This window comes from Podarcis erhardii (genome assembly GCF_964252035.2).
Source record: "Podarcis erhardii genome assembly, chromosome: 12".
NCBI classification, from domain to species: Eukaryota; Metazoa; Chordata; class Lepidosauria; order Squamata; family Lacertidae; genus Podarcis; species Podarcis erhardii.
In genome coordinates this window covers 18,271,697-18,292,739 of record NC_138513.1, presented here as the reverse complement: position 1 = coordinate 18,292,739, position 21,043 = coordinate 18,271,697, and the positions used below count along the sequence as shown (strand labels likewise).

The window sequence follows — 21,043 nt, the reverse complement described above, 5'->3', positions numbered from 1 at the left end:
GTGATCTGGATGATATACATATTAGCAATAAAAAAGTATATTTCCACTGGCATAAAATTGTATATATATATTCCAAAATGCAGTCTGTGCCACCAGGAATGGCGTAATATATAATATAATATAAATGAGCAATACATCAGACACAAGTTATGAGAGTGACAAAATAGAAGGAAGGGAATGAAAGAAGATGAATGGCCGACATTATTAAAAATCATACCATAATTTAGTCAACGTCCTAGAGACTTCGTCTTAAATATCTCATTATACTGTATATTATAAGTAACCCTTGAGTTGCTTATCCTCTCTTTCCAACCCCCTTTTGCAAAATTTGCAAAAGAAATTGATGTATTACTCAGTATCAGGAAACAAGTCTCCCCCCCCCAATGGGTGTGTCTGTATGGATTGATATAGTATTTTATACAACACTTGTATTAAGGAGGCATGAATGCCCTCATGCTCACCCTTACAGAACTGAGATTTTGCTTGTGTAAAGACACAGTCTAAGTCAGTGTTCCCCTGACCACTGGTCCTCCTAGTTATGGATGATGGGAGTTGTAGTCCAACAACAGCTGGAGACCCAAAATTGGGAAAGCCTATTCAAAGTGACGGCACTTAAGAAGCATCACTTCATGGCGGCCTTCTCTGCCTCTCCACCTCATCCTTGCCGTAAGGTGTAGAAACTTACCTTTGGGGAGGACATGATAACACAAGAGGGGTGGCTGTGGGTGCTTACAGCTCCTAGGAAAGTGTTTTTCACCACTGCAGACCAGCATCCTTAATGGGAAAAGTATGGTGCACATGTTCTTCCTGCCAAGGTGAAGGTCCCAGGTATAATGGTCTAGGGTTGTGGCCAGCCATCAAGTCAAAAATTCAGAGTCTCTGTCTCTAGTGTCCTAGAGCTGCCTAGTCAATATGAAAGAAGAGCTTTTTAGTCACTGATAAGCCTTCCCATCATTTGTGCTTCTTGGAGCCAATCAGAATGAAAGGAGGAGAGCCGGCCACTGAGGATTGGCTCCTAGGGTCACTCTGGTGAAGGCACACAGGAAGAACATACAGCCAGTTCTAAGCCAGAATGAAACATGTAATTTGGCCTAAGGTTCCATGTCTGCAAAGCAGATATAAATTCATGAGTGGCGTCTTTCTCAATTAATGCATGGTAAGCTGCTTAGCAGTTGAATGAACAATGCTGCCCAGTGTGGTTTGCTAGCCGTTATGAAGCTGACAGGAATCCAGAAGGGAATCTGATACAATTTTGCTCAAAAGGTAGAACCTAATTGTACCCAGTGGATGCTAGCAAAATGGCCAGATACTACCTGACATCCAGCTTGTTGTAAGAACAGCTAAACTGTGTGTGTTGGGGCAATACATTGCCAAATAAATAATTCTAAAACATCAAATACTTACAGATGTGTTTGCCTGAAAATTCTGGAGGAATTCTGTTTCACCTCATGAATTTCAACTGAGAGACAATTAGGAAATTTGGCAGAAAACTGACTATAGAGATCCTCACATTAGTTTTGTTCTTAGGCATTTCCAAGTGTCTAATGTTCCAGGGGATCCATGATCTAGTCTCTTATTTTTAGTTTTAGTTTTAAAAGCAACCGTGTGAGGAATAAAATTCAGACAGGAGTAGATGCACTAAGGAATATGATTTTTATTTTATGCCTTTCCCCCTAGACCTATCTTCCTTATCTAAATTGCTTGCTCCCATGCTGGTATTCATTCAGCCCTGCAGCAGAAAAAAACACAGGTATCCATATCATGCTTATAGATAGATTTTACTGGGCTGTTTTATGTCTACGCAGAATACTACTACTGAATTCCATGGGTAAGTGGACTGGCATTGCATCCAAAGATATATTTCCCAACCCAGGGCTAATCATAGCTTCACTAATGAGCTCACTGAAAGTTAAGGAGAGACTTAGATTGGGAAAACGATGCAGGGGGCGGGGTTAGCTCTTATCTTGTTCCCTGATCACAACATTATTCATTCAACACCAGAACTGCTTCAAAAGTGGGGAATGGGGGGAGATCAGATCAGAGGTCTCCCATATCTGATGACTGACTTTAGAAATAATATGATACACCAGTCCTGGGTGCTGTTGCAGTCAACAGAAGCTGCAACAGAGCAGTGGGAGCTCACCACCATCGCACGGCTTTGAACCGCCGACCTTCCGTTCGGCACGCTCAAGAGGTTCAGTGGTTTAGACCACAGCACCACCTGCATCCAGTTCAAAAGATGCCAGTGCAAGTAGATAAATAGGTATCGTTGCGGCAGGAAGATAAAGCAGCGTTTTTGTGCACTCTGACACCCATCACGGTGTTCCGTTGCACCAGTAGCAGTTTAGTCCTGCTGGCCACATGACCCAGAAAACTGTCTGTTGACAAACGCCGGCTCCCTTGGCCTGAAGCAAGATGAACGCCGCACCCCATAGTTGCCTTTGACTGGACTTAACTGTCCAGGGGTCCTTTACCTTTTTTTTTTTTTTAACCTGCTGTTGCAGTCATGGCCTACAACCACCAGCCACATTTCAGGTGACTGAAGGAAAGAATTATTGCCTTCTTAAATCCCTCTTTGTTTTTTTAGGTCACTCACTTGTCAGTTCTTGGGTATTAACGTCCATGTGCCCACATGGGGTGTTTACAACCTTGTAGCTTAGACGCGAACAACGTCACGGAGGCACTTCAAAGCATGCCTCCATTCTCTTAAGATGAAAAATGTTAGCTGTAATTCCTGGAGAGAGAGAAGGGTGGGGGTGGGGAATACTGATTCATAATCATGTCACTACAGGACTCTGGGTAATGCCTAATATATTAATGCAAACCTTTTGTAAGCACAAAGCTCCTGAGGCTTTGGGTTTCTCGTTAGGTATTTCAGAGTTATTATATTTTGTGTGTGACTGGACAAGTTGGAAACAGAGGGAGTGGAGAGAGGTTGAAGTTCTGCAGCAACCTAATGAAAACCTAATAAAAAAGCTACAGTTGCTCCTTCAGCCAAGGTCACCAAGGGAGTATGCCATGATCTGTCTCATTTCTGCAGCAAGCTCACCTCTCCCTACTCAAAAAATAAATATCCACCAAAAAGAAAAGGCCAGATGTCAGCAATATGGCTCTTTGTTTTTGAATCCAGCTTTGATCTGAACAGCATTTTCCAACCTTCTAAATATAGAACATCGCCATTGTCAGGGTTTTAAATTAAAATAAGAACTGGGATTGAATCCAGTGTTTTGGGCAGTGCAGTGCGCACGAGAATATGGGAATCAGGAATCAAGGACAAGGGCATGTCAGTATAAGAACTGTCAATGGGCAGCTCAATATTAAACCAGAAATGGGGCTAAGCCCCCAAGAAAAAGTGAGAACCACGAGACACAAGGTTCTAGGTGTCTGAAGTGGCTTGGACTGGGCTGCTTATGTTTTCTCAGAGCTTGAGTTGCTAATGTGACAGCTCTCGGCACCATAGTGACTTAAGACTCTGCATCTCTAGGTTTTATTTCAAATTAAGCAAGGTGTTTTGGGGGGAGTTGGTTGGGAAGGGGTTGCCTGGTTTGGGGGTGTCTCCTGCTTTTTTTCTGTATTTGTATTTGTTTTGGGAAGAAGGTGTAGATGTTTTGCTTGTTTGGTGGTGGTGGTGGTGATGTCTCAGAATCACCAGTGCTTCTTCTGTGAAGAAGAGCCCACAACTGTTCCTTAGAGTTCCGCCAAAACTTGGGGGTTTCCGGCCCATCTGCAAGATAAATGGTTGGGGGAACGGCACAGGCTCAGAAGTGATGCAGGGTAGCCTGGATGGGCTCAGTACAAATAGCCAATGCAGACGCAGCTTTGAGCATGTTGTCCAGGCTTTCAGCCCATAATTCTGCAGTTGTTTGCAGCTCTGAAAGCTCTTATACCACAGCTCCTCCTTTCATAACAGATTTCTAAGAGTGCCACATAGGGAAGCCCACTCCCTTTTATATTTCAACTTGCGAGCAGTTATCTCTCAGGAACTTCCAGATCTGTAGTTATTCTGGGGTATGAAAAAGTTAAGGGCAACAAATCCTCTTAAATGCTGCATGGTTGGAATTTAGCTATGACTATAGCCAAGAACAGGCCTTTGAATCTTGCTGTGAAACTCCACTGAAGCCTTTTGCCCAGCCCTAAAATTCTTGCACGGCTGCGGAGTTCCTGACAGCTCTCCACATTGCCAAACCCCTTCTGCCAGCTCTCAACATGCCCGGGCCCAGCACACAATACACTTTCCCCAAGTCTACAAAGAAAAATCTTCTAAAGACTGATAGGAGAGTAGAGATGGGTAAACTTGCCCCAGTCAACCTTGGATTAATTTAGTAATGCATGGAAATCATCATCATTATCATCCGCCCATCTAATCTGAACTAGGAAAACAGACTCCTCCTCCTGACTGGTCTTCTCTGATTCCTAAAGTGTCTTCTCCAGGTGGAACCTGTGGAACATTAACTCCAACTCCCATCAGTCTCAGCCAGAATAGACAGTGGTGAGGGATGATGGGCGTTGTAGTCACTGGTTCCCAACCTCTGCTCTCTGGGCTGGTTTGACTATAACACCTAAACAGGAATGGCTAACCTGTGGCCATCCAGATGTTGTTCCATCATCTCCAGCCACATGGCCAATGGTTGGGGATGATTGGAGTCAGAGTCCAACAACATCTGGAGAGCCACAGGTTTCCTACACCTGCCTTAAAGCAAGTGGAAGGGTGGTAGCAGTAACATGCACTGATTCCCCTCAACCTGATGTGATTATAATACAGCATGCTGGGTAAATGGGGAAAAAAGACAGAACTATGTCTTTCTCTTGTGACTGCTAAGATAGACCATTGAGAGGAAGAGAATGTGGGGGTTTTAGAGAGTGGTTGGATGGTGAGTAGAGAACCTGGGAATTCTTTTCCGGATCAGATTTTAATCTGAATACTGTATTTTTTATTTTGAGGGAATAAATCAGTGCTGGACCAAAGCTTCTCTGTGCCAGGCTTTCTGTATGTGTATTCGAGGTTTGAAGTGGTGGAACCTTTGTGTATTTTCACATGGGAGATTGTAGGTGGGTTGGAAGCAAAACATTATCATATCAAGTGACCAAATATTTTTGCAAGGGGTGTTTCTTTCGCTTAACACATCAAAAAAGAAAAAGAAGAAAGGAGGAAGCAGAGGAAGAAGAAGAAAAATTGGAGATGTAGTGAACAGCCCATCTGCTTTCTATCCTCGGCAGAGCCCAAATGGCACACTGTTGCTTGAAAGAAATATGACTTCTGTCATTGGCATGAACACTTTGAGTGAAGGGCAGGGTTTTAAAAAACGTAGTAATACAGAAGACTTAAGAGTGGAAGGTCAAAGTAGAGAGAGTATAAATTTATCCCCTGTCCTCTTAGCTGAGTAATGCCTCTTCACACAACTAGCACAGCGATACTGAAAGAGACTTAAGGAAGCTTGGTGGCATAAAGCCTTTCATTCATTGCCTGTGCATTATGTTGTGTGCATATCTGCATGCTTACATGCTGTTACTGTTACAGACAATGCTAGCAATTGTCAGAACAGCAGGGAATGAAATTGCCATCTATCTAACCCATACTGTCTTAGCCTCGGGTACTTGTTAGATATGAATTTTGTGCAGTTGGACGTACCGCAATAAAAATCTTAATGGAATACCCTGGGACAATCTCTTGTAAGTAACATGCATGGAAGTCACCTTGAGCAAACAAGGCCTTGTATCATTCTGCATTCAGCAGCTCAAGTGATATTTTATCTTCTTGTATGAGAGGGAGGGGGAGAAATCCCTGCTCTCCTTTAGGCAGGGATCTCGAAGTTACCAACAAAAGTGTTTGCTTTCTCTTAATGATTTGTTTATTTATTTAATTTCACAGACAAGGAGCCCAAAGCTATCTCAAAGCCCACAGCCCAATTTGGGAGATCAGGCCGAATTATCAGAGGCATCTGCTGACTCCCTGGAAATCATGTCTGAAGGAGAATCTCCTTCTCCTTTCTCAAGAGGAAGCCGTACGCGAGCAAGTCTTCCAGTGGTGAGGTCAACAAACCAGACAAAGGAAAGATCGCTTGGTAAGGCGTTACCCACATTCTACTGCTGAACTAATGCCAGGTTTTGTTATGCATCTAATACTGTATGTTCTCCCTGTTTATTTTACTCCACAAATGTCGTTCAGAGTGAAAAAAAAAACATGGTGAAAAACACAAATGAGAGGAAAGGAAGCACTTGACTTTTACGTAGCGGGCTGAGACCCTGGTCCCCCATTGTGTATGAACTCAGAGAACTGTGGCTTGTTCTACCTCCAAGTAGTCACTTTGATATATTTGTTATCTAACTCTGATTTGAATAAGCTACAGTTCCTTGAGTTTGTAAATGACTGGGAACCGGGCTGTGTTGTAAAGCGGAAAGGGAAGCTTCTTCTCATGAACAAATGAAGGAAAGGGAGAGTATGCAATCTCAAGATTTGTACAGGCTCCCGTAAAACAATCTAAGACAGCCTTCTTAATCTAGTACACTCCAGATGTTGTTGGGCTCCACTTCATATCAGCTGCCGTCAGCTTGGTCAATGGTCAGGAATGATGAAACTTGTCATCTGGATGATATAACCTCTACTACTCCTCGTTTAGATAATTGGCTGGATTTGGTTTTACCGAGTGATCTTGATCCAGTGTTTGTTTCTCAGCCTCGGATGGGAATTATTATGGCCAGCCTCATAGATGAATGAGTAAAGGTGGCAAAGCCATTGTGGGTCACAAATAACTCCCCCACTGTATCCAGCCCAGGTAGCACAATGGGTCAGTGTGTGTGGCTGTTAACCAGAAGGTTAGTGGTTCGAGCCCACCCAGGGTAGAGCTGTGCATTGCAGGGGGTTGGACCAGGCGATCCTTTGGGTCCCTTCCAACTTACAATTCTGTTATCAAAGTTTCTCCCCTAGAAAGGCTACTCTATCTTTTTTCTCCTGGAACTGACATGCGGATGAGTCGCCACATGGTGGCAGTGTGGAGCTGCGCAGGTGGGGGCAAAATGCCAGGTGTCCTCTTTGGGCTTTGTTACCAGTCCTCTGTTGTCTATTCCTTCCATTCCTTCATACTGAGATACAACACTGCTTTTTATTGGAGTCAATCCATAACTGGTCCGTCTACCCCAGTATTGTCTGCTTTGACTGGTCAGGTTCTAAGGCAACTCACTCAACCTTACCCAGCTATTCAACTTGAGATCTGAGGAATTAAACTGGGGATCATCTGCATACAAAGCATATCCCCACCATTGGCTTATAGACCAAAAGTGTATTTGTATAATTCTACCTGTTTGCGGTGGCGCTGTGTGTTAAACCACAGAGCCTAGGACTTGCCGATCAGAAGGTCAGCGGTTCGAATCCCCACGACAGGGTGAGCTCCCGTTGCTCCTGCCAACCTAGCAGTTCAAAAGCACGTAAAAGTGCAAGTAGATAAATAGGTACCACTCCGGTGGGAAGGTAAACAGCGTTTCCGTGTGCTGCCTCTGGTTCGCCAGAAGCAGCTTAGTCATGCTGGCCACATGACCCGGAAGCTGTACGCCAGCTCCCTCAGCCAATAAAGCAAGATGAGCGCCGCAACCCCAGAGTCGGCCACGACTGGACCTAATGGTCAGGGGTCCCTTTACCTTTACCTTAGCTGTTCAGGTCTGTGTCACTGTAGAGTTCTTCCTAGTCCCAGTTCCTCAGTGGGGACCAGAACTCACTTGGAGGGATACTTGCTTGCTACCCACTAATATTTCCATACACACTGCTTCTCACAGTAGCCGTTCTTGCCACACATTGAATGGGCTTGGAGCAGATTAGTGAATTTCTGTTACCGGTTAGTTGCACATAGGAATAGGTAGATCTTTCAGTTTTGGTTTCTCATTTTGCTGAACTTAAGTCCAGATCTCCACATTTCCACATCAGCTTGCCATTATATATATATATATATATATATATATATATATATAAAATCAGCATTTTAGTGCAAATTTATCCTGACACACTTTTGTGTGCAATTTTGCCTAATATGCGCATTTCTTCAAAGTAATTTCCCAATGCCGGATTGTATGTTATTTTTTACTAACACACGCACTTTTAGGCACACTTTGCCCTAGTATATGCATTTTTGCATGCGTCACTTAGCTGGAAAGTTGCATCGCAAAATTCAGAGAGGAAGGATGACTGTGTTTCAATTGGTGTATCCCCCCGAACCCCCGAAAGTGTTGATTAGATGGATTTGCCTTTAAATGTGAACCAAACCAACATTTCTTCTCCACCCCTAGCTGCACAAGTGGAAGGCGATCTTTCTCAGGAAATACTGCCATAGGACAGGCAAGCTGTTGCTATATAAGGCAATGAATGCAGATGTTTGAGGAAGGCAAAGGGTTATTGCCATAAAGAAGCTTCTTTTCTGCAGGATCCCATCTCCCAGACTGCAGAGCAGCATAAAGCAGAACGGCAGCGGGGTCATAAATCATGAGGGCTGTTCATAAACTGAACGTAGTGGTTTATTTATTCTGTTAACAATACCAGGCCATTTTTATCAAGAGTGCTTTGATATCTGATACATAATCAGCTAAAAAAAAAAAGTACAAAGAAGTATAAACGAAAGGCAGTTTTAGCTGGTTTCTCTACACCAACAGAGACTCAGAATGATTAAAAGGTGGTCTTGCCATATATATATTATGGGATGTGGGAGCTGATTGTGTTAATCTGCAGGAACTGTAGCTTGCCTTAGTTAAAGCAGCAGGTACTTTTTGGAAATTCTCCACATAGAAGGGTTCCCCAAAAATCTGTAACGAGGGAACCAACGTTATGCTATTTTTGTAATGAAAAATGTAGAACATGCCAATATGACCATGACGACTACGGCTGATGGGAATTGTAGTACAAATCATCTATAGGGTATCAGATTGGTGGAAGTTGCTGTAGGAGGCACCTATGCCCATACCAGTATTCCTTCTCTTCTGAGTCCTCATTTAGGATATATTTCCTCCCTAAGTACGAAAAAAAAACCCAGACAAACCACTCACTGTGAGCTCAAATGCTATGATGTAAAGACCTATTTATTTATTTATTTAACAGAATAAATAAACCATGCTTTTGAATTATGATGCTTTTGAATTATGGTGCTGGAGGAGACTCTTGAGAGTCCCATGGACTGCAAGAAGATCAAACGTATCCATTCTGAAGGAAATTAGCCCTGAGTGCTCACTGGAAGGACAGATCGTGAAGCTGAGGCTCCAATACTTTGGCCACCTCGTGAGAAGAGAAGACTCCCTGGAAAAGACCCTGGTGCTGGGAAAGATGGAGGGCACAAGGAGAAGGGGACGACAGAGGATGAGATGGTTGGACAGTGTTCTCGAAGCTACAAACATGAGTCTGACCAAACTGCGGGAGGCAGTGGAAGACAGAAGTGCCTGGCGTGCTCTGGTCCATGGGGTCACAAAGAGTCGGACACGACTAAACGACTAAACGACTAAACGACTAAACAACAACAAACAACATAGATAAACTGCACATTTATATATCTCACTCTCTGGGGGATATCTGCTTGTCTTTCCTACAGTATATGGGCCCTCCTGCAGTTTGGGAAGGAAAATTGACTGATCCCAACGTGCATTACATTATAATTATGATGGAATGAATAAATGAAACTGAGGGAAAGTAGGATCAGACCTATCTCAGGGATGGGGAACTTGTAGCCCTCGATATGTTTGTGGGCTCCAGCTCCCAGCAGCCCAGCCATTATAGCCGATGTGAGTGCAGCACAGCAACACCTGGAGGATGGCAGACTCCCCATGGATTGCCTATCTAGTCCATTATCCTGTTTCTGTTAGCGGCCAATCAGATACAGTGGTACCTCGGGTTAAGTACTTAACTCGTTCCGGAGGTCCGTACTTAACCTGAAACTGTTCTTAACCTGAAGCACCACTTTAGCTAATGGGGCCTCCTGCTGCTGCCGTGCCATAATGCAAAAGCATCAATTCTTCGGCGATCAGCCTTCTTTATGGTCCAGCTCTCACTTCCATACATCATTACTGGGGAAACCATAGCTTTTACTATATGGACCTTTGTTGGCGAGGTGATGTCTAACCCTTTATATGACCAATGCCCCATTCACCAAACCTCAAAAGTCAATGCTTATAGGACATTTGCACTAAACTGTTTGGCAACTGAGGTTCAGGGTTAAGTAAGTAGGACGCTACTAATCTAGCCTTAGCGTTTCCCTCTCTCTCTCTGCCATTCCTCATAGGCCCCCAACTTGTTCCAATCTAATAACTGTCTCACAATAACTGTCAAAGGGAGATTCTCTTTGGGAGGATTCAGGTAGGTAGCCGTGTTAGTCTGACACAGTCGAAATATATTAATTTTTTATTAAAAAATTCCATTAGCACCTTAGAGCCCAACTAAGTTTGTTCTTGGGTATAAGCTTTCGTGTGCAATCACCTTCTCTTTGGGAGGGTATGGATGAACTCCCACTGATTATATGTGAACAGGTTTGCACTCAAAAGCAACAAGTGAGATGTCTGAAATTTCATCCCTCTATTCTGTAGTTCTTTGCATATTAGAAGAAAATTATCTGCGCTGAGTTTAGGGAGATAGCTATATTTGATTAGTCGAGAGGGATTCCTCACTCTGAATGACATTTTCTATATTGTATAAACAACCAGCTGATAATTTGGAGATAAAGAATTCCTTCCCTAAATATGTCCATGTAGCATTTGATAAAGCACCAGTGTAGCTACACAGTGTATACATTTGATCAGTGGCCCCACTTCTTCCAAGTGATACGGAGTCAGAAGTTGTAATTAAGGGGTGTTTAAATAATAGACAGTGATTTATTAGCTGCATACGGGTTCAAAGACTCTAGGTTTCACACCATTTCACAGCCACAAACAACATGCCATCATACTCTTAAATTGCCTCGTTAAACATTAATGCTTCTTGAGTGATGCTTTTCTGCGGCATTTCCACCTTTTCATCGAGCTGCAATACTGTGTGTCAAAATCAACTTTAGAACAAATAATTTGTAAAGTTCAGAATATGGCAGCCCCATTAATGATTGATTGGTACTTCCTGTCTGGAAAACACCCATTGGTTGTTGTTTTTCTGTATACAGCTAAGGCCTTTGCTTTTGACTGTAAAACTCTATATAGCTTGGAATCATGGATAGCCAAAGGCTCACCAGCTTAGGGATGAATCTACTTACTGTATAGAATCTGTATTGGATGCCCTGTTCCAGGTACTTCTTTCTTCAGAGGCTGGTGAATGGTAATAAGGGCTTGCATCCAATGTAGTACAGTCGTACCTTGGATCCCGAACACCTTGGTACTCAGACGTTTTGGCTCCCGAACTCCACAAACCCAGAATTGAGTGTTCTGGTTTGCGAATGTTCTTTGGAACCCGAATGTCCGACGGCTTCCAGTTGGCTGCAGGAGCTTCCTGCAGCCAATCAGAAGATGTGTTTGGGTTTCCGAATGTTTTGGAAGTCGAACAGACTTCCGGAACAGATTCCATTCCAAGGTATGACTGTACAAAGCAACTTGTTATGTTAGTGCAAGGATTTACAATCCCCACCCCCTGAAAAATATGTTCTAGGGATTCCTCCAATTCTCCAGAGCAGATTTGGGGAGGGAGTTTGGCGGGGGGGGGGAGGGTGTTGCATCACATAAGCATTAATCTTTACACTAACAGAACAAGCATGTTGGATACCACCCAAAACCTTTTTGGCAGTAGCAGGTTAGTTGGGGATCCCGCTCCCCAAATGAAGAACATTTGTCTCTGCTGGCTTCACTTCATTATTCCCAGCCTAGTTTTACATTCCATTTTATTCCTGTCTTCCGAGAAATCATATGCAAACTTGATAACCCAAGTCATTGATAAAAATGTCAGCGTGCCAGGGCCCTGTGGCACCTGACTTGAAACTTCATTCAGGTTTGATGAGTTGATGCACACTCTTTAAATGTGGCTCTTTCCAGCACTTTGCCCATTTGCCAGGATTCCTCAAAGAAGTTAGACAGAGGTTCTGACTTGGAGTACATCAGCAAGTTACTTTAGTACATCCTCTTGTTGGTTTGGTGGTCTGTAGTAGACTCCAATCAATGTTAGGTTTCCCAATCGCTTCCCAGCCTGTGTCACTTTTGACCATCCATGCTCTTACACACCTCTCATTCACTTGAATTGTTGTCAGGTGTAATTTCCTGCAGATTGAACAAGTCTTCATGAAGCTTCCCTTGCCCATACCTCTGTTTTGTCCTTGTGCTTTCCCTTGATTTCTTGATGCATGCAGAAAATGAGTGCAAATATTTGCTGTTCTGGTTAAATACTGTACATTAAAACCTGACTGGCAAGACTTCAAGAAAACAAAACAAAAAAAACCCCAGCTCCAAACAATTCACTTCAGTTCCAGATTTGAAACAAAAGGCTCCCAGGAAACTAAATAGCCCAAAGGTGGCCACATTTCCCTTGTTTTCCTCCTTGTACTGCTGAATAGGATTTTAAAAGGAATATTCCTTATCTTTGCATAAACATTTAGCAGGACAAAAAATACTCCCTCTTCGAACTTAATCAGCAAGTATGTTGCTGCCTGCTGGGGTTTTTTCTTTTTTTTTCTTTTTAAGGTTTATGCTTCATTGATCGTGCTTGTGTCTTTTTCTGGAATGTGTACCCAGGGGAAGCTGAAACACACACCGTCCCAAATAAAGCTGTGTAATCACATTTGTCCCTTCCTTTAATCTGCTCTTCCTTTATGTGTAAGCAGATATCTTGAGAATGCACCTGAAAGAAGGCAACAGAGAGAGCCAAAATGCTGTTTAGCATGGCTGCCTCAGCAAACATACACCACACAAGCCGTGCTAATCTCCAAAAACATTATTCGATAGCCTCACTGGCTTCTTACGTTTTATAGGCCAGTATAAAAATGTAATGTAAATTCATGCAACTATTTCATCTGTCATTTGCAGCAGGTACTCGTGTTATGTCTCCTTTTGGGAGGGAATTCGCTGTTTTCTACAAAATGGAAATATAGCAAAGTGAAAAATAGAGCTTGAATTCCAAAATATCTGGCCCGTCATAACTTCAGCCTTTTCTTTCCCCAACTCATCCAACCCTTTCCCATAAAACTGCGGGGCCCCTTCAAGGGTGTTTCTGATTCCCCACAGGTGCAACTTCAGGATGACACAGCTTCAGCTGGCACAGTGAACTAAATAGGTGAAAGGAGTGGAGTGAAAAAGAATGGGCAGAGGGGAAGAGAAAAAAGAAGGGAAATGTGTTCTAGGTTCTCCATTAGCTTTCCTCCAAATAGGAAGCTGGCTTATACGGAGTGAGATCCTTGGACCATCTAGGTCAGAACTGTCAACACTGACCGGCAGCAGCTCTCCAGGTTTTTCTGGCAAAGGTCCTTCTGAGCTTTATCTGGAGATGTGAAGGATTGAACCTGCGGCCTTTTGCATGCAGAGCATGTGGTCTGCCATTGAGCTACAGCCCTTCCGCAGGTAATCAGAGGTCCTGCACACGCTGTTAATCCCCAAAGAGATTGAGGAAGCCCCAGCAGGTATCTCCAAACTCATCCTATAATCATAGAACTGTAGACTTGGAAGGGACTTGGAGGGTCAACAATGCAAGACTCTCACTCAACACACAGTCCCCCATCCAATTTGAACCCTATCGAACCCTGCTTTGTAAATGTGTTAGCAGTTTTGTTGCCGCTCATAGACCAAGTAGTCATGAGATCAATAATCCATATTTGATCCCATTTGGTGCAATTTCCCATGTAGACCAGCTTCATGAGCCTCTTACCAATCTCCAGACCAGTTGTGACCCTGGCTGCTGGCTTGTAAGATTGGAAAAAGCATTGGCTAGATGCTGAATCCTCATACTCCCTATTGGGTTGGTTTTGTGCCACTGCTAAGCTGCACTGAGCTCTGCACCAGCTGCTTCTTTCTTTGACTGGCAGCTAGAGTGCTGCCACGTTGTGTCTTGGGTTCCATGGAGCCTAGGTAATGTAGTTCTCTTGGATGCCCAAGTCTATACTGTAGATACCAGGTGCCCTGGAAACAAAATGTCCCAGGTCTCCTTGCCATCAATACACAGCAGTGAATACCAAGAGCCCAAGAGTCATGCCAAAAGGTTTGCATTGCAGTCTTCGCACCTATTCTGGAGAATAAGCTCCGTTGCTTATTCCTTTGCACACAGTGGAGCTTGCTTTTGACTAATTCTGCATAGGATTTAGTTGTTTCACTCTTCTCCTTGTTTGATTTCCCAGTCTAAGTCCTAGTCACTTTTATAGGCTGATTACTTGGCTTTAAGCCTGGCACTTAATTTCATCATCCAGGTGAGCAAAACCATACACGTTTGTTTTTTTTAATCCAGAGCAGAAAAGAAAAAGAAAAGGTGTACCAGGAACTTTGGGTTAGCTATTGTCTTTTTTTTATGCAGCAGATCACGCTGAAAGATTATGTGCAGGCAGAAATATTGCAGCCCTCTTTCTTTTTAAAAGTGTGAAGTGTGTGTATAACTAGGTGAGAATAAGTAATGGAAAATAATGCTTAAGGCCTCAGGCCAGAAATACCACAAAGATCATGAAGGTTACCTTAAGAGAAGCTCTGAAAGGTTGCCTTGAAAAGCTGGAAAAGCTAGTGCTGAGGATGGCAATAATAACCGTGACAGTACGCCAACGAACTTATCTCACATTACAAGAAGTGTTAATTGTTATCGAAAGTCTCTGCTTGTCTCTGAAGAATTCATTCCTGGATAAAGGGTGCTGTGTTATCTTTGTCTATCCAGATATACAAAATTTATTTCCTGCTTCATTTCAGATTGTAGAAAAGCCTCTTAAGTGGTTTACAAGAAAATTAAAATTATCAATAAAATCAGTTGAAAATACTTAAAACATTTAATGAAATGTTTTTTATAAAAAAAACAACCTACCAACGGTAAAAAAGATTAAAACATGTCTGGATAGGTGTGCCTAAACAAAATTGTTTTAAGCAGGCGGCAAAAAGAGTGCTTTGAATGTGCCTGTTTGATACTAATATTTGTCTGCAGCAGGGATGGTGTCTTGCTCTGTCTTTGATGGGACTTGTGGAAAGAACCTCTTGGATAGTGTATGATTGAAAAGCATGTGGTGTGATGGTGTTAGTGCTTCACCATCCTAATCCCATGCTCATTGGCTTGTAGGGGGTGAGAGGGGATTCAGATGCAATATTGTCAAGTTACACACACACACACACACACACACACACACACACACACACAATATCAGTTACAAGTCATTGGGGAAATGTGCAGAGGGATATGTGGATTGATGCAGATCCCATCATTAGATAATAACTTCAGTGGTGGAATGCATGATTTGAATGCAGAAGGTCCCAGATACCATCCTGGGTAAGATCTCTGCCTGAGACCCTGGTGAACGTCTGCCAGTCAGTGTAGACAGAAGTGACCTTACCTGACTAATGTTCTGACTCAGTATCAGGCAGCTTCCTATGTTCCTATATTACAGGAATGGGAAGCCTTTTTCTGCATTCCTTTCTGTAAACCTTCTGAGGGCGACAAGCCAGTGGTGTGTGAGGCCAGCTGCAAAATTAAGAGAAGCAGCAAATGTACATTTTTAGCTAAGTATAGTAGGCTAGTTTCTACACAATCTATTGTTCATCAAGGCAAGCAAGTTTGTCTATTCCTTTATCAAGTTGCATATGCGACTGAAATGTTGAAATATGTATCTTATCCTGAGATCAAGTAGGAAGACTTTAATAAATTAATAAACCAAACCAAATGAGAAGTAATGTTTTCATCAGCTCATGCTCAAGTCTTCCAACCCCGCATCCCAGCCTCCAAGCAGTTTCAAACGCTCAGTTGGGAGAATAAGGCTTGGCCAACTGGAACCTTTGTGGCCTTGCAAAATGGCGAGAACATTTTAAAAGCAATCTGGAAAGCTCAAAAATCAGTTTCCCATTTCTGTTGCTGTCGCACATACCCACGCTTGTGCTTTTTTTAAGTAAGGAGAGGGACAGTTTCCACCAGAGCCCATCCTAGTTACCAGCAAAGCCTTTCTCCATATTCTAAAAGCACATTTAGAATATGTTTCTTCCGAGTTGCCCAAGGCATATGCAAACAAGCATCACTGAAGAACCCAGACATCATGCTAGTCACACAGCATGAGAGGGACAGAACGACAAAACTAGGATATTTATGTTGAACCAGCGAGGTGAAACATTCTGCAGGTTTTTAAACTCTCTTTGCCAGACATCAAGGTTTGCGGCAGATATTGAGCCACCGGAAAAAAGTATCCTTTAAGTTGCAAGACTGAAATGGCCCCGGCTGAAGAACAGAATAATAATAATAGTAATAGTAATAGTAATAGTAATAATAATAATAATAATAATAATAATAATAATAATAATAATAATAAACCTTCCTTGCAGCATCTGTACTTCTTGAGAGCATATAATCAATAGCCGCAGAGAATTATACTCCTTTTCCAATACTGAATTAGAGAGTTGATATATGTATCACGAGCCCTTTGTGCAAACAGGCCTCTTTAACTCGTATCCAGAATGAAGCTTGATATTCCTACTTCATTCATGTCAACCAAGATGTTCTTGTTGTTTTTTTGTCCTCATAGGTGTTTTGTACCTTCAATACGGAGATGAAACTAAACAGCTAAGGATGCCCAATGAGATCACAAGCACAGATACGATCCGTGCCCTTTTTGTAAGTGCCTTCCCCCAGCAGCTGACAATGAAAATGCTGGAGTCCCCCAGTGTGGCAATATACATCAAGGATGAGAGCAGGAATATCTATTATGAATTAAGTGATGTAAGGTAAGTAAGTAAGTAATAACAATAATAATAATGTTGCTTTGGTTAGGTTGGGTTGTTAAGACGTGGTACAGTGTCAAAGGGTTTACAGATAAGAAAGGAAGACCATTTTTTTTGTCTCTCTAAATCCTCCTGTTATCCAAGCACAACTTTTCACATCTTTCCTGCAAGAGGAATGGGAAAACTCCCAAGGTAGAAAGCAGCTTTAGCTTTCTATATCACTGGCCATGCTGACAGGAGATGGCTGGAGTGTAGTCTAAAAGCAGTCAGAATGCCGCAGGTTCTTGTCTCTGTTTTAAATTACCGTATTTTTCACTCTATAAGACACACCCAACCATAAGATCCACCTAGTTTTAGAGGGGGAGAACAAGAAAGAAAACATTCTCCCCCTCTCTGCACAGCACCCCTTCAGCGAAGCAGCAGGAGAAACGGAGCCCCTTCCATTTCTCCTCCCACTTCGCTGAAGGGGCGCTGCGCAGAGAGGGAAAACTGCATAGCACCTCTCCAGTGAAGCGAAGCCAGGAGAGCAAAAGGGATCAGTGCGCTCCCGCTGTGCTCCGGAGGCTTCGCCTTGCTTTTGCTGAAGCCACGGAGCCTGCATTCGCTCCATAAGACGCCCTTACTTTTTAGGAGGGGAAAAGTGCGTCTTATAGAGTTGGAAAATATGTTATAGGAAGAGGAATATCTATATGAGCGGCTCGCTTTTCCTGTTGTGTCTGAATCAGTATATTGTCTTAAGACGCTCCGAGCGTAGATCCATCCTTGAAAAGTGGCTAATAGTGTTGTGGATGTGTGAACTATCCTTTGTGCCCGAGACTTGTACACACTACACCTTTAAAGCACATTTCCCCCCCTCAAAGAATTCTGGGCACTGTCGTTTGCTAGCATTGCTGGGAATTGTATTGCTGTGACGGTTGAACTACAGTGCCCAGAATGCTTTGAGGGAAAGGAAGTGTTTTGAATGTGCTTTAAGGGGGGTGGTGTGTGTGCATCCTGAGCTACAGCACGTTGAGGGATGTCTGTGGGCATTCTGCTGTCGTTACCCTTCAGCGCTAACTCTCAGTCGTGCTTAATGTCTAATTAACCCTATGCTTCTTAACTGCTAGGGCAGATCTGTCTCTTCAGCACTCTCTGCTTTTCCTGACAGACTGCTTGAAGTCAACAGCAGCAAATGCTGCAAGTTCTGACTAGTTACAGATTCAAGGCAATTACCAACCGCAGTGTGACTTTAAAAGAAACAAGACCTGTCCAAAAATCCTTCACCATGTGTTCTCCCCCCCCCCCCCCCGATAATCCCAGTGATTAAGATCAGCCCACTAAAGTTGTAGCTGCACCTGGAGCAAAGGAATTCAGTCTTATGTGCAAATTCTCCGGAGATCACGAGTGTTTAATGAAAGGCAGCGTCGTTTTAAGAGGACATAAGTGTGTTTAGATTGCAGTCTTTGTGGCCGATTATTCCTGAAGGAGAAAAAGGCAGGGATTGTTTCAGGTCTCTAATCCATAAACTGTTCGTAAGGTAGGTTTTGAAGCTGACTGGAATACAACTGGCTTTTTAAATTCTTGCATCAATGTTATAGCTTTGTTAACTGTAAACTTATCTTTAAACTTTTTAAAACTAATTTTGAAATGGAAGCTCTTTCCTTCCTATTGCCTATTGCCCATTTTGAGTCAAAATTGGCAGAGCTGATATTGGTTAATATGTTTAGAAATGATTTGCAGCTGGATTCCAGATATGTATACTCAGAAGTAAGTCCTCCTGAATTCATAGGACTTACGTTATCAAGCATAGGATTTGGGTCATGGGAGATTGAATATGTGCAAGTATTCTCCTGTTTTCTTTTTAAAAAATGATGTTTTATTTTGGTCTGTATTTATTACAAAAAGGAGGGGAAATCTGAGTTCATTGTTGGTGAAGAACAACTGAACTTAATTGAAATGTAAAATGGGCTTTGCTTTCATAAGTCCCTGCACCCAGGAGCTTTAATTAAACTGAAAAATATCTTAATTTGAAAGGGTGTGTATTTCTTCTGAAAGAATTATGCCTCCCAAGGGATAAGTAAGAGCTGAGGTGTCTGTCTGTTGGAGAGAGTTTTTCATTGGTTGGTTCCTACCATGGTGATATCTGAATTGTTAGGGCTAGGGGCAGCAAACTGGGCAAACTAATGTTATTTCAACTCTCTTTAATGCTGATTCTTAGTTATTTTGTTTTGTTCTCAATTCTAGGAACATTCAAGACAGATCTTTCCTTAAAGTTTACAACAAAGATCCTGCACATGCTTTCAATCACATGCCCAGAGCTGTAAATGGAGATGTAAGGGTAAGTCATGGTTTTTTTCTTGCTATTCTCTAATTGTCTCTCTTTGTATGATAAAAACCTGCATGGGGTAGCACACATGCCTGAACTTATCTTTTAACCCCCCCCCCAATGTCTACTGTTAAATAATGCTTGAAAATCTGCCACAATGGCTCCTTTCAAGGGCTGATTGATATTTCTAGTGCAGATACCAATTCTGTTGTTTGCTTACTGGTTAGTAAATGATGGGGAGTCCTCAACCCTCTCCTTCAGTAGTAACTGCTATTGGTGCTCACCAAGGTTCTTGCTTAATTCAGGATCTCATAATACAATCTAACATAACAGAGGTTAGGAGAAACCTCTGTGAAGTGCTAATCAGGGTTCCCACCAGTGTCTACTCCAGGAGGTAACTGTTTAGTCCTGGTGGTGAGAAATCATACTTTTAAAGGGAAAGGGATCTGCCATCAGCTGGTTAACCAAACCAAGACGGTTTATTTGAATCTTAAGATACTTTCAGACTGCCTTCTAGGAGGCAAAGTGTTGCTGACTACATCTACACTTCTAACCCAGAAATAAGCCTTATCAAATAAGGAATAAGCCTTAGAGAATTCAGTAGGACTTACTTCTGTATAGATATGCTTTAGATTGTACCCTCTTCTGATTGGTGTCCCATAATCCTTTTCAATTTCGTTGTTCTGTATGGGACAATGACAATAAAAATTATCGTATCGTATCCTTGCTCTCACATTGGTTTAAGTTGGGAGAGTTAGGCACATATGCAACTTATGCCAAAACAAAAACCTCGCAGTCTTATGTAGTCGCTTCAGGAGAAAGCCCTGTTGAGCTCAGTGAGGTTTTCATTGTAGGTCTAACACTTCCGCTTGTCAATATTGATGTGGATGAGACACAGTCCCAAATATTTATTGGTGCTTTGTGTAATTTAAATTGATGTAGCTAGTGGCTGCTCTCCCTGGCCAGCTGTAAAATATTAAAGCAGAGGTAGGGAACTTCAGGATCTGGGGCCAAATTCTCTGTTAGCCCTTGAATTTTGCCTAGGCTACAAGCCCTCTCCCTAGGCCATGGATCCTCCCTGTTCACCTCAAGTGGTTTTGCCAGGCTGAAATGAGACCTTGGACTGTGGTGATGCCTCTTGCCTTCCTGGATGGAGACAGCTCTCCCTCTGTGTTTATAAACTTCTGGGTTCTGCATTTGAAGAATGTGGCCTACTGTACAAAGATAAGAGTCACATCTGTTTCTTTGCCTATGTTTGCCTCTGGCTACGCCAGTGTTTACCTTTGGTCCTTTGCACGAATGGCATGCAGGCCCAAGGAGGAATCCTGTGAGTGAATGCAGCCCACAGTCTGGAAAAGCTTCCCCGTCCTGTGCTGAAGAGGATCGATTTGCACGTGGGATCTCTTCAGCATGTGAGACAGGATTCAGGTGCAACTAGTTAGTTTTTGTCTGGGATCTATTTAAGGCTACACCTTCATAGCCATTGCATTCCAAAAGAAGTAATAAATGGCCGCTGGCACAAAATAGCCATTTTAAAATGGCGGCAAGCTTTTGCTGCCTGTGAGAAACCCTGTTAAGTGTCTTTTTTTGTTGTTGTTCAGGTGAAATCTTTCCTTAAGGAAAATATTCTTTGATGTATGTTCCTCTGGATAAAATGCATTAAGTGTATCGGGCCAAGGAATGTGTTATTACCATGTGGGCCGCTTGGTTTTTTAGTAAGTCATATAGGACTTTGAAGCGGATGTCAAACGTTGTGAAAACCACCTGTAAAAATACGGCCTTTATAACCGTGCATCTGTTTCAGAGTTTTCTTGCACGCCCACTTCGGTGCTTTGCATTTGGAGTCTGAGTGCATTAAAGCCTTGCTGGAGTTATTAACGTAGCAGGGGCTGGTAATTTCTATATATATACGCTGGGCAGCGA

The 21,043-nt window shown here is 42.7% G+C and overlaps 1 protein-coding gene and 1 long non-coding RNA gene across 17 annotated transcripts in view; one reads left to right on the top strand and one right to left on the bottom strand.

Moving 5' to 3' along the window:
• Window positions 1-21,043, top strand: part of KIAA1217 — a 356,312-nt gene that overhangs the window by 260,841 nt on the left and 74,428 nt on the right. For 15 of the 16 annotated variants that reach the window (XM_081834643.1, XM_081834639.1, XM_081834625.1 and 12 more), the window contains 3 exons: window positions 5,870-6,062; window positions 16,620-16,818; window positions 19,039-19,132. In XM_081834643.1, coding sequence (XP_081690769.1) covers window positions 5,870-6,062; window positions 16,620-16,818; window positions 19,039-19,132 — 486 coding nt within the window. Of the gene's footprint in view, window positions 1-5,869; window positions 6,063-16,619; window positions 16,819-18,241; window positions 18,332-19,038; window positions 19,133-21,043 lie in introns of those variants that run through there. The other variant, XM_081834637.1, reaches the window with a different exon arrangement.
• LOC309326166 lies at window positions 1,672-11,300 on the bottom strand. The gene is made up of 3 exons (XR_014150214.1): window positions 11,205-11,300; window positions 2,597-2,734; window positions 1,672-1,729 (listed from the first exon to the last, which is right to left on the bottom strand). It is a non-coding gene; the product is annotated as an uncharacterized lncRNA (long non-coding RNA).